This window comes from Humulus lupulus, chromosome 5 (genome assembly GCF_963169125.1).
Source record: "Humulus lupulus chromosome 5, drHumLupu1.1, whole genome shotgun sequence".
Lineage (NCBI taxonomy): Eukaryota > Viridiplantae > Streptophyta > Magnoliopsida > Rosales > Cannabaceae > Humulus > Humulus lupulus.
In genome coordinates, this window is record NC_084797.1 from 242,929,972 (window position 1) to 242,946,704 (window position 16,733).

The 16,733-nt window shown below is 30.1% G+C and overlaps 3 protein-coding genes across 3 annotated transcripts; 2 read left to right on the forward strand and 1 right to left on the reverse strand.

Annotated features, from left to right (window-relative positions):
- Positions 1–3,090: 3,090 nt before the first annotated feature.
- On the forward strand, positions 3,091–9,875 carry LOC133778655 (uncharacterized). The gene is made up of 4 exons (XM_062218650.1): positions 3,091–6,079; positions 6,218–6,346; positions 6,482–6,738; positions 6,822–9,875. Exons 1-4 carry the CDS (start codon positions 5,450–5,452, stop codon positions 6,865–6,867), a joined length of 1,062 nt encoding a protein of 353 aa, XP_062074634.1. The 5' UTR covers positions 3,091–5,449; the 3' UTR covers positions 6,868–9,875.
- Positions 9,876–9,980: 105 nt separating this feature from the next.
- On the reverse strand, positions 9,981–12,605 carry LOC133780195 (uncharacterized). Its single transcript, XM_062220065.1, has 3 exons — positions 11,264–12,605; positions 10,564–11,072; positions 9,981–10,448 (listed from the first exon to the last, which is right to left on the reverse strand). Exons 1-3 carry the CDS (start codon positions 12,603–12,605, stop codon positions 9,981–9,983), a joined length of 2,319 nt encoding a protein of 772 aa, XP_062076049.1.
- Positions 12,606–15,106: 2,501 nt separating this feature from the next.
- Positions 15,107–16,395, forward strand: LOC133778656 (uncharacterized). The gene has a single exon (XM_062218651.1). It carries the CDS (start codon positions 15,350–15,352, stop codon positions 16,127–16,129), a length of 780 nt encoding a protein of 259 aa, XP_062074635.1. The 5' UTR covers positions 15,107–15,349; the 3' UTR covers positions 16,130–16,395.
- Positions 16,396–16,733: the final 338 nt, after the last annotated feature.

Consider the following 16,733-nt stretch of genomic DNA (forward strand, 5'->3'; position numbering starts at 1 on the left):
ATAAATAAATATGATAAATTTTTAGATGGATAAGAAGCTTACTTTTTTTTTTTTATAAAAGAGAAATGTTATTTTAATTTCTTATTTATGTAGTTACACATTCATATTATTTGTACACACACAATAATTATAAAGATGCACATTTTCCCTATGGGGACGGAGACCTGCCCCTGATGGGGTGGGAAATCCCCATCTAAATGGGGAACGGGGCAGAGACATGGATAATTTTCAATCCATGAATGTTAAATGGGTCGGAGGTGGGGATGGCACTACCCGCTCCGATGGAGTCCCGTTTAAATTTTTATATATTTTTGTAATATTTTATATCTTTCTTTATGTGCTATTGTAGTATAGTAATAACTTCTTTAATATTTTAAATTTTATTTAGTATAATATTTAGTATTTTAAATCATAAATATTATGCAATATTTTAATTTATATATAATTTACGATTTTTATTTTTTAAAAAAATTAAATTAATATTTTATGTAAATGAGTTCCCTGTGGGATTCCCTGCCCCACCCCAACAGAGAATAAGCGGGGACGAGGATTAAATATATAAATGGGGATGGGGACGGGGACGGGGACGGGGACGGGAACGGAAACAGGGGAAGCATCCTCCTCCAACTCTCCGTCCTGTGTGCATCACTGTCACAATTATAATGTTTGTTGTTATTTAATATGAATATATTTATATAAGTTAGGTTAAGTAATAAAAAATAACATATTTTTTCTTTAAATACAAATGATAAAAATTTTAATAAAATTAAGATTATATATAATTATAATAATAATATATAATTATTAAATATTCAATCTTATATTATATATTATTATAAAAATAATATTTTATAACATTTAAATTTAAATTAATATCATCAATAAATATTTATTTTTAATTAGTTTTAAAAATATATTCTGTTGAATTTAAAAAAAATCTTTTAAAAATAAGAAAAACGGTTAAATATATATTTTTTATATAAAAATATATAGAGAAAAACAGAAAACAAAAAGACATGATTTTTTTTCTCAAATTAAAAAGGTATGAATTAATTTTAAAGAATAGTAAATAAAAGTTAAAGTAGTAGTAATTCCACTATACATATATATATATATATATATCATTTCATAATATTATATGACTAGTATAGTTGCTTTCCAGGAATCTTTGTTGGGCTCTCCTTTGGATAGACATATGGGATTGTAAAGTCAATGTGACAATGAATCACTTTTATCTTCTTTTCTTTTCTTTTCTTTTCTGCCAAACACAATTTTCATGTGTGAACTTCTTCATTCTTCAACACAGTCCCACTTTGTCACACGTAACTAATTTTCCTTTTCTACATAATGTTTTGACTTGACAAATCAATAACAATCTTAGACCTGACTTTGATGTCAAGACAATAATTATGAATTTGGACAAAACTTAGGACTAAAAATGTATCTTTATTTCATAATTACGAAACCATACATTTTTCTAATTTGTATTATATTGAGATGAAAAGATAATCACAAAATTCAAAACAGACAAGTTGTAAATAAGATATTTTTTTAAAAAAATTACTACATAAACAAAAAAAAAAATTAATCAGCTATAACCATTTTTTTTTCTTTTATACTATTGAATTTACAATAATATCAACTAATTAATGTGTCATAATTTTTAATTCCAATCAAGAAGTTTATTACAAATTTGGAAAAATACCAACTTGGCTCATGTGTTTTTCTTACATATGCGACCGACTATTATATTTTGTTAAATGACAATTTAGAGTTTGTGTTTTAAAAATTTGATCAAAATAGTATATTATACCTAATGTTGGTAAAAAAAATTCAAGTATAATATTTTATTCTCAGCTTCTCGATCATTTTCTCTATTTTTTTTAACTTATTGCATCACTAATGACTCGAAAATTGATCTTATAATTGAGAATATTTTGACAAAAATCGAGTCTAAGGTATTATTTTGATTAATTTTTTTTTAACACAGAATCTAAAATATCATTTAACAAAATATAAAGTCGATTGTGCATTAAAAAAAACAAAATAGCCAATAATATTTTCCCTACTAATTTTTTTTGACTTTATTATAAGTTACTATATATTTAAACTCGATTTTGTCATCATAGATTCTGAATTCAGACTTGGAAAAAAGTTTATAAAACTATATTATGATAAGATGTGATGATTTATAACACTTTTTTTTTTTTTTTACTTTTGATAATAAATGCTCCTTATTTTTCTAGGTGCACTTTTGTTTGTATTAGAATAAATTTAATGAAAAGACCAATTATTGACTTACAATTTGTATTAGTGCTAATTATCACATCAAATTGATCTCACTTACATAAAAAAAAATCATTATTACATATAGATATAATAATTGGACCACATAATAATTCAACAATTTTTACAACATTTTCAATAAGACGCAATAATAAAATTCAACACATGCCTGTGCTTTCGTCACCTTCTTATCCCAAACAATTATACAAAAATTAGAGTCATCCAAAATTTTAATTTTAAATTATGTTTGTCTTAATTCGGAAATTCTAAAACGATAAAAAAAAATGTTTGAATTGTAAACATTTATATCTTTTTAATTCTTTTATATTATATAAAAATGATCTAAATCGATTATAATTATATTTTTATGTTATCGCCACTCAAATTTAATTATAATTTAATCTCAGATATCCAATTCTATTATAAGTTGACATCTAATTTGTACACGTTAGATTAGTTTGGATCGATTTAGATAGGTTATTAAATAGTCATGAGGAGACTCACTGTAGTACAAGGGACAACTTTTGTTTTTTCTGTAATTTTTTTTTAAATTTTATTATATGTTACATATATTTATTCTTTGGGCTAGGATTGAACCTGTATCGAGGGATGGAGGTAGACAAAATATATTAGGGGGGAAAATATAAATAAAAATATTCAGGGGGCTTGATTGCTAATGCTTTTAAAAAATTATATTAAAATATAACCTTTTTATTAATTTAATATATAAAATATAAGAAGAAATAAAAAAAAAAATTGGGGGGATTTAGCCCCAACTTTCTTCCGTCTTTGCCTGTATCTCATAGATAGAAAGCTATAAGGCCACCACTACACAATCATGTTGTAGTATAATATAATTTTTTATATATTATAGGAGGAATTTACATGAAATATAGGAAAATTCAATAAAATTTGATATATATGGCTTTTTTTTGTGTGTGCATTTTTTATGGTTTTTTTTGTTGTTTTCCTTTTTTATGGGTTTTGTTTTCCCATATTTATCAAAACGTTGCTTTTGTATCCCATATTTTTTTGTATACGTTTTTTTATTCTATAGGGGTATTTTTATGAGGGAATTTTTGTCTTTTTATTATTATTATTATTTTTTTATTATTTTGGTAAACATTTTTGTAAGAAAATTTTATTTCAGTAGTTTGTTTATTATGCTTTTATATGTATTTTTGTGAGGGCTTTTCAGTCATTTTATGTATTTTTTATATTTTTTTTTTTTTTGAATTTTTTTTTTTTAAGGAAATGAATTCACAGTATGCATGCAGGTACTTGAGTACATATGCTCTATCACGTTTTTATCTGCTTCCCGTTTTATCAATTTTATTAGTATATTTTATTAAGTATCACGTTTTCTTCAGTGGTGATTTGTGTTCTTAGTTTTCGTTCTTGTGTTAGGGTTTATTTGAGTTTTTTGTTGTCGATTTTGTGTCCTCTATGCGTGTCTTCGTCTCGGTGAGTACCTGGTTTCAGGTATGTCTTTCTCCGTTTGCTTCAGTATCACGTTTTTTATATATCGTTTGGTTCGAAGTTTTTCTTTCTTTTAGCATTTTGTTTTTTGTGTTGATTTCTTCTTTTTTTTTCTTTTTCTTAGGATTTTTATAAGTTTCTCGTTGTGGATTTGTGCCTCTTTGTGGTGTTTTCGTATCGGTGAGTACCTGGTTTCAGTTTTTTCATTTTTTTTATTTTTTTAATGTAAATTGATTGTTAATTTTGCTTTGTATTATATATTTTTCTGTCGTGGGTGGTTATTTTTTAATCTGTGTTAATGCTGGTTTTTATTTTTGGTGCACGATTTTATCGTTAGTTTTTTAGTGGGTTTTTGTCAGTTTTTGATCAGTTTATTATTTGGGAAGTTTATGGGTAGTTATTTGTAATTTGTGCTCTATATATATGTATATCTGTTATTCTTTTTTCATTTGTGTTGTTTGTTTTTTTTATGCAGTGCATTGTATATTTCTCTTGCTCGAATTTGTGTGATGGATCACTGTGGTGAATGCGGTGGTGTTTCTGGTTCTGAGAAGAAAATTTCTGGTATAGTAGAGGATGAATCGAAGAATGTAGGGGATGATATTGGCGAGATTCTTCCTCGAAGGAGTAACATTACACATTTGAAGTCTGTTGCAAGGAAGAAGAGTAAATCCCCTTCCTCTGTTGCAAGGAAGACAAGTAAATCGCCTTCTACTGTTAAACAGACGAAGGATTCGTGTGCATCTGGTAGTAAGGATACTGGAAATGATTCTCATGAGACTAAACATGTTGTGGTATGTGTTTATTTTTTTAATTATTATAATAAAAAATTGTTCATCTGTTTATGTTTCTGTTATTGTGTTTCACATTGGGTGGATTATGTTTGTTTTATTTTTTTATGGTTGTGTATCTGGTTTCTTGTAGTTTTGTAGTTAATTTGCATAATGTTCAATTCTGTTTTGTGTTTGTTTTATTGTTATTGTTGTGTTTTCTTTTGTTGTTAAACTGTTTTATTTTTTTTTGTACTTGGTTACAGGTGTACCTGGTTATATGTGGATTCTGTTTTTTTAATTTTTTTATGGTTGTGTATCTTGGTTCTTGTAGATTTGTAGTTAATTTGCATAATTTTAAATTCTGTTTTGTGTTTGTTTTATTGTTATTGTTGTGTTTTTTTTTTTTTGTTAAACTGTTTTATTATTTTTTTGTACCTGGTTTAATGTGTACCTGGTTACATATGTACCTGGTTACTTTGCAGATAACAGTGAACGATTTTGCTTAATGATTTTTTAACTGGTTACCTTAGTGAATGAATTGTTTTTTTTTTTATATGTATATTTCAACCATACAAAGTTAAATACATATAAGTGGTTTTATAAATGTAAAGTACTTATCAATTTTTCATGTTTATATTTTTTGAAACTGGTTGCATGTTTAATTGTTTTGTTTTTTTCTGCAGGCTCATTTAAAGATAAACCCCTCCAAGAGGTTTGGTAGTAAGGTTCAACATTTTAATGACAAGAGTGTCATTACTGACTTGAAATCTAAGTTGACGAAAAGTCAGAAATCATTGTTTAAGAAGACCCCATTTGGGCACTTTTTAGAAGTATGTGATATTCATTTTCAAACTCAACTTGCCCAGCTTGTGTTATTGAGAGAGGTCTCTCATGAGAGGGAGGAAGAGGAAATGTGGTTTAAGCTTGGTCGTAGAGTGTGTAGGTTTTCTATTGAAGAGTTTGCTGTAGTTACAGGTCTTAGATGTGATGGTGATTTTGATTTAAGTCGTTTTCAAAAAAAGAAAGTTTTGTTTAAGAAAAAAATATTTGGCCGTTTTGTTGGTAAGGTGTCAAAGTCTGAATTACGCAATGCTTTTATTAGTAAGGATCTAGTTGATGATGAGGATGTTGTGAAATTGGGTATAGTTCATATCCTAGTTAACTATTTGTACGGCTATACTAGTGATAAGTTGGTTGATGATTTCTTTTTTGAGAAGGTTGATCGAGATTTCTCTGAATTAGCAAATATTAGTTTTGGCAAGTTTGTATGGGATAGGAGTTTTCATTATTTGAAAACTGCTTTGAAGGGTGGGAATAAAATTTTTGATGGACTGTTTGTTGATAGGAAGGTTGGCCTTCACCCTTACAAACTTCTTGGGTTTCCCATTGCTTTTCTTGTATGGATATATGAAAGTATAGCTGAGTTGAGTCCTGAGTTTTGTCAACGGGTTGGGAAAAAATTTCCACGTTTGTTGAATTGGAAGAGTACAGATAATGCCTTCTATGCAAACTTGGTGGGAAAGGTTTTCAACAATCAGAAGGTATAATCTTTTTGTTTTGTAACTGGTTTCTTGCTAAATTTGTTTGATTCATTTTTTTATTTTTGTTTGTGTACCTGGTTTCAGTTGATGGTAACCAGTTTTCTTGATTTTGTATATATATATTTTTAATTTATTCAGTTGACTATCCTGAATGTCTATCCGTCTTCTGAGGAGAGAAAGAAACTGGCAGTAAAGAAGTTTAAGTTTGAGCCTCTATACTTGCCGAAGGTGTGTGCTGAAGATGGAGACAGTAGTCCGGGTACCCAGGTACTGGTTAGTTTTGTTGTTTGTTTTAGTTTAAAAAAAATATATTATTTTGTTTTGAAATTTATAGGTTTCTTTTTATGTTTTTTCTTTTTTTTTTTGGCTGTTTTGTAAAGTATTTTATTTTGTGTTTTTTAGGTTGATAGTGAAAAGTTGAGATTGATTTGTGAATCAATCTCATCAATAAAAGCATGCCAAGAAACTATTATTAGTGACATTACAGTTATGAGATCTGAGTTCATGGAGAAACTCAGTGATTTATCTGCAATGCAAAATTTGTTGCAAAAAATTCTGAAAAAATTGCAAATACAAGTGATGAAAGTGCTGGTTTTAATGAAGGGGAAAAGCCAGCTGATTTTGATAATGTTTCCAGTCCTATTTCTGATGATTCTAAGGTAACTTGTTTGTTTTTATGCTTTGTTGTTTTTTTTAACCATTTTTAGTTGTAACCAGATTGTTTTTTTTTTTTTTTGGCTAGGATTGTGGAAATGATTCAGCTGAAGAGTCTGATGGTAGTAAGGTAACTGGTTTATGTTTCTTAATAGTATGTTGTGTTTTTGTAGTTGTTTAGTGTAACCAGTTACTGTTGTAACCAGTTTCATTATTTCTTTAAGGGTGTCGAGAAGGATTTAAATGAAAATTTTGATGCTGTTTATTCTGGGTTGGAGTTGTCAAATGTTGTGGGTGGAGATAAGGTTTTGTAATTTATTTTTGTTTTTGTTTCTTGTATTATTTTATTTAAAATTGAATTTGTTGTAATTAATTTTATTTTTATTCATTATAGGATTTTACAAAGAAGCCTGAGTTCAGTTTAGTTGGTTTAAGTTTTGAAGAAGTTTATGTGGATCCAGAGATTTTGAGTGTTATTGATAAAACTGTTAAGTATGCAGAAGGAGAAAATATATTTAGTGGGAGTAAGGATGATTGGAAGGTTGTGATGGTTGGTGATGATGATGAGGTTCCTGTTGCTATTGAAAAGAGGGAGCCTAAACCTAGTACTCATGTCAAGTCTCCTTTTGTTACTGAGTTTGGTTCTTCTGAAGTAAAAGAAACTGTGAAGAGGAAGGGAGAGGAAGTGGTGATTGTTAGAGGATTGCTTCCATTTGAAAATGAAATTGGGCAGAATGTTTCAAAGAATGATTGCCTGGATTATATTTCTTGGATTGAGGATAAAATGAATTTTAAGAATAAGTATGTTTTTTTTATATTTTGTTTAATATTATTATTCTTGATATTTAATTGTTTGTTAATATATATATATATATTTTTTTTTTTGAAGGAAGAAGAAATTTTCTGATGTCAATAACATTATCAATCCACCAATGGATTATTCTTTTGTTAAAATTTGTGAGAAAATGTGGTTTTACAAGCTTCAAACTTGTGGGGAGGATCTTATGGACACTGTAAGTAACCATGTTCTTGTTATAATGTTTATTTAGTAGTATTTGTTTGTTTAGATGTTTTTTTTTTTGTTGATCATGTTTAAGTCAAGTAACCAGGTTCCTGTTAATAAGTGTGTAAATTATTTTTAAATTTTGGGTAGTAACTAGGTTCTTTAAAGCATTGTGTGTAACTTGTTTTTTTTTATTATATATTGGCTAGTAACCAGGTTCTTGGTATAATGTTTCTTAATTAGTCTTTGTTTGTTTAGATATTTTTGTTTTTGTTGTTGATCATGGTTAAGACAAGTAACCATGTTCCTTTTACTACTGTCTGTAAATTGTTTTTATTATTTATGGGTAGTAACCAGGTTCTTGTAGCATTGTGTGTAACTTGTTTTTTTTTTATTATATATTGGCTAGTATCCAGGTTCCTAACTTTTGTATGTTTATTTATTTTTTGTAGCATATAAATGTATGTTTTTATTACTTGAGGAAGAAGATTAAGCTGATTGATGGTTTGAACAAAAGGGTTACAACTACAGACTCTTGGTTTGATGCAACTATCAAGGGTTTGTATGATAACTTTGTGGCAGCCAAATGTGATTCAAGCAGCATTCGTTTTGATAATCTAATTTCAAATTACATTATTGGTGATTATTTGTTTTGTAACACTCCTTGGGTGGATGTGGATCATGTTCTTTTTCCTGTGCATGTGAAGGTTCAGTTGCATTGGGTTTTTATTCACTTTTCCATTAAGAGTAGGATGTTAACTGTCTACAATTCTTTGACGGGGAAGAAGAATGAGAGTATTGCTTTGCCATATGTGAAGGCTTATTCTGTTGTTTTACCATATTTCCTAGATTTTCTTGATTTTTATTGTTCTAGGAAAGATTTGGACTTGAATGTTGGTCCATATTCTGTTGGGAAGAAGGATCCAATTGATTTTAACTTTGCCAAAGACTTGCCATTTCAAGAGGATAAGTAAGTAACTGGTTTTTTGTATATTGTTGTTTATTTTTCTATTTTGTTTGTTTTTAAATAATTTCATATGCTGTTTTTTGTTTTTTTTTTGCAGTGATTGTGGAGTATTTGTTATCAAGTATGCTGATTTGTTTATCCATGGGAAGATTGATGACATCCCGAAGAACATGGCTGCCAAAATTGCTACCTATCGTGATTATCTTGCCATTAACTTGTATAGTCATGCAAAAAAGAAGCAGATTGGTGGGTACAAGACAGAAGATGATGCTCCATCAAAGAAATCAAAGAGGAGGAGGAAGAATAAGTAGAGATGTTGGAATTTTTTTTTTAAAGCTGTATTAACGACCATGTCTTTTTTTTCTTTCTTTGTTTAATAGTGAAGTTGTGTTTTGTAAGTGGATACTGTTTTAGTACTGGACTTATGTATGGTTTTTTTTTTTTTTTTGGTCAATGTAAAGAATTGGTTTCAACTTTTGGCTTAATATAAAGTTTTTTTTACTGTATTTTATTTTAATGTGTATGTTTTTTTTTCAATAGAGTTGGTGATTTTTTTTTTTAAAGTGTGAAGATATTGTCATGTACATGTTTTTTTTTCATATAGGTTTCAATTATTATTGTATGAAGATGGTGTAACCGGTTACTTCTGTGTTAGATTGTAAAAGCTAAATGTTTCAGGTAACTGGTTACTGTTTCTTTAGTTTCTATTTCTATTTTTTTAATTATTTTTGTTTGTTGTGTTTTTTTTTTTTTTTTTTTGTGAACGATTTGTGATTATATAACTAGGTTTTTAAAGTAGTTGGTTTTATTAGTATATAGTTGTTTGTTAAAATTTCTTATAGTAACTGCTTTTTATTTTTTTATATTTTTATGTGTTGTAACCAGGTACTTGAATTTTCAGTTTTAGAATATCTTGTGTTGGAACCTAGAAGTTGAGTATCAAGTTTATAATATTTATGTTTTTTTGTTTTTTGGGAAAGATTTGTGGTTATATAATTAGGTTTTTATATCGTTGGTTACATGTTTATGTAGTTGTTTGTTAAATTTACTTATAGTATCTGTTTTTTTTTCTTTCTATAATATGTGTTGTAACCAGGTACTTGAGTCTCCAAATTTGGAATATCTTTGTGTTTGGAACCATGAAGTTGAGTATCAAATTTATAAAATGTAAAATGTTTAAAAAGTATGTACTTTTATTGAAGTAGAAAACACTAGGATACAATTTTATTACATCAAATGAAAATATTGAAATTGTAGTATATCTATTCTTTAGAAAATTATTTGTCTATTTTCTTTGACTTTGTTGTGTTTCGCAGCTTTGGGATTGGTTCATTCCTGCATGTTTTTCTGTTATGCCTTTGCTGCGCGCATCTTCCACATTTTATTTGCACCTTTGGTTCTCCTCTAGATCTGATTCTTTTCCGTCTAGGGCGGCCTGGTGGTTTTCTTGATTTTGGTGGTAGGACAATTATGTTTAAAGTCTCTGGCAGTGTCCATTCGCTTTCATTTGGCAATGGATGAACAGTTGAGTCATATGTTGCTTTCATAGTTGTAGTTTTGTAGTAATCAGCAACATAATCATATGTTTTCAGCCGTGTTTTGGCGAATACTGCTATTGCATGTGCACACGGTATTTCGTCTTGTTGGAATCTTTTGCATTCACATGTTTTCTCCATTAGGTTGACCAAAAAATTTCCTTTCTGTTCAACCACAACTTGGTACAGTATAGTGTTTACTGGGAAGACCTGTTTATTTTAGTAGAGAAACACATGTTAGAAACTGGATATTGTGATATTTTTGAGTAACTGGTTACTAAAAGTTTTGATAAATAATATTCAGTGCTCAATAAATGTCAGGTACCTGAAATTTAATGGCACGAATAAAGTTTTCTCTATGCACAGTTTCAGTATCTGTTGTTACTTGTGTGAATGCTCCGTTTGCTTCGTTACCATTTTTCCATACCCATTTTTGAACTAAACTTCGAAGGCCCTCCATCATTGTAGTGATTGGCAGCGTTCTTGCAGCTTTCAATGCAGCATTTATTGATTCAGCTATATTTGAAGTCATCATTGTATATCTTCTTGTTGGAGCATGGCATCTAGACCAAGTTGAATATCCAATTTTTTGTAAATACGGTCTTATGCGTGTGTCAATCTTGTCTATTTCATGCATGTAGTGCTCAAATGATTGTACCCTGTATGCCTTTGCTGCTTTGACAAAGTTTAGGTTTAGGTCCTCCCCATGGACACCAAAATTGACTCTGATGTTGTTTAACATGTGGAATATGCATGCTCCATGGAAAGCTTTTGGGTATACATCGTCTATAGCATTTTCTATGCTTTTATGCCTGTCTGAAATGATTGCCATACCTGTTTGCAAAATCACAATGGAGTAACTGGTTATTAAGTATTAACTGAGTAACTGGTTTCATTAATTTATATGATTGTTATTTATTTATTTTTTTACACTGTTTTCTCTATTTTATTGCTGGATTATTATTAAACTGATAATTTTATGAGTTTAGTTTGTTTCAATAAGAAAATAAAGAAGAAAACAGTACCTTCTCTTTCTCCATATGTCTCCTTAAGCTTTGTGAAAAACCATAACCATGATGAATTATTTTTAGAGTCTCCTATTCCAAAGGCTAATGGGAATATGTTGTTGTTAGCATCCATTGTTGAAGCAGTGAATAAAGTTCCCCCAAATGATGTCTTCAAGTAAGTTCCATCTATCACAATGACTGGCCTACAGTGTTTCCATCCTTTGATGGAATTTGCAAATGCTAGGTACATATATTTGAAGTGATCTGTATTGTCTGTAACCAGGTGTGTAATTGTACATGGGTTCGAGACTTTTAGCATGTGAAGGTAGATGGGAAGTTTTTGGTAAGAATCATCTTGGTTTCCCCTTGCCAATTCTAAAGCTTTTTCTCTTGCTCTCCAGGCTTTTTGGTACCCCATTGAAACACCAAAATCATCTAGCATGTCGTTGATTATGTCATGTGGTGTGTGTACTCTCTTTATTGACATGTATTTTGATTTTATTAGTTCCCCAATGACATTGCAATTAGCCTGCCTGTGGTCTTCCATAATGATATCCAAGGAGCAGGTGTGAGTTTTTACATACTTTCTGATTTTAAATGTTTCTGTTTTCCTGAACTTTGAAGCTCTAAGTAACCAGTTACAATTGTTATCCACGCAGGTTACCAGGTACTCTCTTGGTTCAGATCTTTTTGTCTTGAATTGGAAGTTGTGGATCATAGCATAATAACATAGAGCAGATTTTAAGAGCTTTTTGTCCTTATAAATCTGGCCTTCTTCAACTTTGAAAATTTTATGATCAGTTATAATTTCTGTTTCTTCTTTTCTTTTTCTTTTGTTTTCTTCTGTTCTCTCTATGATAAATTCTGCTACATCATCAGCTAGGTCTGTAGTATTTGGGAATGTTTGTACCTGGTTATTTCTCGTGTAGGTTGCTTCGTGATATTGTAATTCTGTAGCTGATTGCTCGTTGTTTAGTTGAAGAACTAGCTTTTCTAAATCTGTGTTCTGTTTTTGTGTTTCTTCTTCATATGTAGTGTGTTGAACAGTTTCAGCTATTGTTTGATCAACAGTGGTGATGCATAGTGGTAGCTCAATTACTTCATTTTGCTTCTTTTTCAGCTCAATGTAGAATAGGACTAAATTGTCAGTGAGTAATTTCATTGGTGGCATACCTGGTGATAACTGGTAACTCAGCTCAATATTTTCAATATTGCATTTTATTTCAGTTTTCACTAAATGAATCAAATTGTTTAGAGAACAATTTGTTGGTATTATCAGTCCAGTCATGGTGTACTCATCATACTGATATCTATCTGTCCATTTTCCTCCAAAACGAATCAATGTCATTATGGTCTCCATATCTACAATATAGCACAACATAATTTTTAGTGATGTATAAAATGTATCTGGTTGTGTTAGTAAATGAATATTATTAATGTTGAAATTATTTTAGTAACTGGTTTCTTTTTCTGAATCGAGAACTATTTTCCAGGATCCATAATTATTTATGTTGCATTAAATTCTGTTTTTGTGTGTGTAACTGGTTACTTTAGTGAATGTGTTGTCTTTTTATTTTTATTTTCAAATATGCAAAGTTAAAATTATATTGTGTAACTGGTTTCATAAACGTAAATCAGTTTGTATTTTTACATTTTTCATGATAATTTATTATGCAGAATGTTATTATTATTATTTTTCGTATGTAACTGGTTTCATAATTTATTTTGTTGTTATTTTTATATTATTTTGTAATATTTGAATTATGTAATGTTAAACTTTTTTGTGATATAACTGGTTTCACGTGTGTAATTAAAAAAGTTTTGAATCAAGTAGTTTGAGTCAAGAATTTTTTCAGGAAGTAATTTGCAGATTAGTTGTGTAAATATTTTGCATGTCGTATATTTGAAGAAAGATTTGCTTACTTGTTTGAGAAATCAGAGAAGTTGATGGATTTATGCTTTTGCTGAGTTGAATGAACGTAAAAGCAGGGGATGAAATCGGAGAAGAAGATCTGCCGGAGAAGAAGAAGAAGAAGATCTGCCGGAGAAGAAGAAGAAGAAGATATGAAATTGAATAGAAATTTTAATTGGATGACTGGAGAAAGGAGACGATGATGAGAGTAGCAGCCACCAGTTCTTGATCGGATTTTGATCGGAGACGATGATGAGAGTAGCAGCGACCAGTTCTTGATCGGATATTGATCGGAAACAATGGAGAATATGAAGCTGTGATTGGAAAAAATGGTCGATGAATTGCTGTACGCGGACAAAAATTTTCTTGATTGGCAGTGGGCGAGAAAATTATGGGAATCTGTTTGTTTAGTTTATGGGAATTCCATATTTATATTTTTCTATTAACCGTGTATTACCATATTTAGCTTAATTATTTTTTTGTCCATATATATGTTAAGTTTAGTTAAATTTCCCATATTTATGTTAAGTTCTCATATTATAGTCCATGGAATTGGGTTTAGATTTCAATTTAAATTATTTTATAAAATTTAAAATTCAAAAAGTAATTTGTTAAAATACAAAGTCTAAACAAAAACAAGTAATAAGACAAAAAAAAAATAGAATACAAAATGATATAGATATATTTTTTTGGTTAAATAACAATTTTCTCAATTAGAGGAAATAACCAAGAAAATGTCTAGAATTGGATATTATAACAGATATGTTGAAATGGGCCTTCATAACAAAGTATTTGAAGCCCAATAACTATTCAAGTTTGTTTTTTAGTTAGTTGTTCTTTGTATGTTTACTGATATTCTAGAATTTGTTTGAAATATCACACCCAAAATTTAAACAAATAAAAAATTATGTATGTCTTTTATTTATATACATTAACATATTTATGATATTTTATAATTAATTTATACATAAAATTAATAAAGTCTATAAATAAATAAATAAAATAATTGGCCAAATTAGTAATTTCTCATTCTAAGGCATTGATTGCTAGGGTTCATAAAATTTCTTTTTGGATTTTTCAACATTTAAAAGCTTTTTTTACATTTAGTTGAATTTACCACAATTTAGTTTTTCATTCTAAAAAGCTCATCAGTTAATATTAGTAGCTTTTTAAAAAAAATTAAAAATCAAAAAATTTAGTCAACCAAATCTCAATTTATCCTACTCTTCCTCTTCAATGATTTACTTATTTTTTATTTTTTATCATATGGTAAGTCAAGTAATAACAAAAATAATTAAATAAGGAAATGATCGGTTCCTAAAATGACAATTCAGATAATGTGTTTTACAAAATTGATCAAAATAGTATCTTATACCTAATTTTGGTCAAAATATTTTTAATTTTAAGATCAATTTTTGGGTCCTTAATGTTATTATGGGTTATGAGAAACAAAGAAAGTGGTAGAGAAGCTAAGAAATAAATATTATATTTGATTTTTTTTTACCAAAATTGAGTATGAGATATTATTTTGATCCATTTTGTAAGAATAATAATAGATATGTACACTTATTTTGCATACCCAAAATACACGCAATGATGTGACATGCATCTTAAACTATTCGATTTTATTTAAAGTGTGATACATTATTTTAATGTGTGGTTTAAGATGCATGACACATCATTGTGTGTATTTTGAGTGTGCAAAATAAATGTGTCTCTAGTATTATACATTTTATAAAACACAGAAGACAAATTCTTATTTAACAAAACACAGTAACCAATTACGCATTTGAGAAAAATATATAGTCAAAATAGTATTTTCCCACTAAATAACTCGAGAGAATTAAAAAAAAAAATATCTCCATTCAAATAATACACGGAAACATCTAAAAATAAAAATAAATAAATAAATAAAAAAGAGGCTACTCAGTAGTCAGCACAAATTGAAACCAGCCGCACACGTGGCACATTGACCTTATTCCTTGTTGGCGGCAACTGTCTCTTCTTGTCCACGTCATCACATATACCGTGTGCCACGACCCCCGGAATACTCGATTCCCGATGAAACCAAGTCCTTTCCCTCCCACCTTCATCGTCATCCCAATCCTATATATATATAAACAATTATTTCAAGGGAATCGAAGAAAAACACATTCCCGATATTCACTTTCCGGTACGGACATAAAAACAATATGTGTAGATCTACGGATTACCACGGATTCAACAACCCTATAACTCGGACCCGGTTAAAGATCCGAGCCTTCGCAGTTCGGTTTTCGGGTTTGGATACCCGGAAACCCTTACCCAACTCGCTCACGCTCATTTACTTGCCGCGGATTAACGACAACGAGCTCGAGGTCGACGGGTCGAAGATCCGACCCGATTCGCCAGCCTTCGTATCGCTCCATCGAGGAGTGGTCGATTCCGAAGACGGCGAGGCGTTGTTCGGGAGCAGAGATCGGGTTTTGGTCGGCGACGGCGTTCGGTTCGAGGTTTACTTGAGGGAAGAGAAGGTTTTGAAAGGGAGTTTCTGGAGAGATTACGGCGATGAGTGGCGGTTGGAGTGTAAGTGCGTTTTGGAGAGCGATGTCGCCGGAGCTGAAGCCGAGGCGGAGGTTCGGGTGGTTGCGGAGGGACACGTGGCGATGAGTGAGAGAGTGGCTATGGTGGCTCGGAGGAGACGGGGGTTTCGTAATGGGTTGGAGGACATTCCAGAGGAGAGAGAGGTAGATGAAGATGATGATGATGATGAAGAATCTGTGTGCGGCTGTGATTGCTCCTCCGGTGAACCGGAGATTGGATCGGACGGTGGAGATTGGGTGCGTGAAACGGACGATGAGGATGACGTTGAGATGGTTACTGAAGGCGTGAAATGGGCCGTGGATGTGGGCTTTTGGGTCATGTGTTTAGGTGTGGGCTTTTTGGTTTCTAAAGCCTCTTCCAAGACATTGAGACGCCGAAGAATGTTATAATTACTATTTTTTTTTTAATTTCTTGTAAATACCACAATATAACAATTTTGCATAGCCCATGGGCCTTTAGCCTGAGGCCCAATAACAAACCGTGGTGTTGTCAAAATCAAAGGTGTTGGGAGTTTTTGCTTTCGTGATTTAATATTCGAGACTTGTGACTTTTTTATAAGAAAACATTTTCCAATGGGAAAAAGAATAGAAAACAACTTTTATATTTTTTGGTTTTTTTTGAATAAGCAATAATGACATAATAAATAATTGTTATCGATCTTGTGTTGAATATAGTTACACGAACGCTAATTCACGTTTCATGATTACTTTTGACAACTTTTGTACCAAAGTACCCATTTTGTCACTTATTAAATTGTTATCTTTTTGAACCCTTTTTGCTTTTTCTTAATAATAACTTGTTTTTTTTTCTCCTTTGGATATACACTTGCAACTAACCCTTCATCCCTTTTTCTACTTATTATCACTTTATATGTTCATACTCACATAGATTTTTTATTTTCATTTATAAAAAATAAGAAGCCAAAATATAAAAATATATCAAATGGGCAAATAATATCAAATGAGTCCTTTAAGTATAACCAAGGGACACACA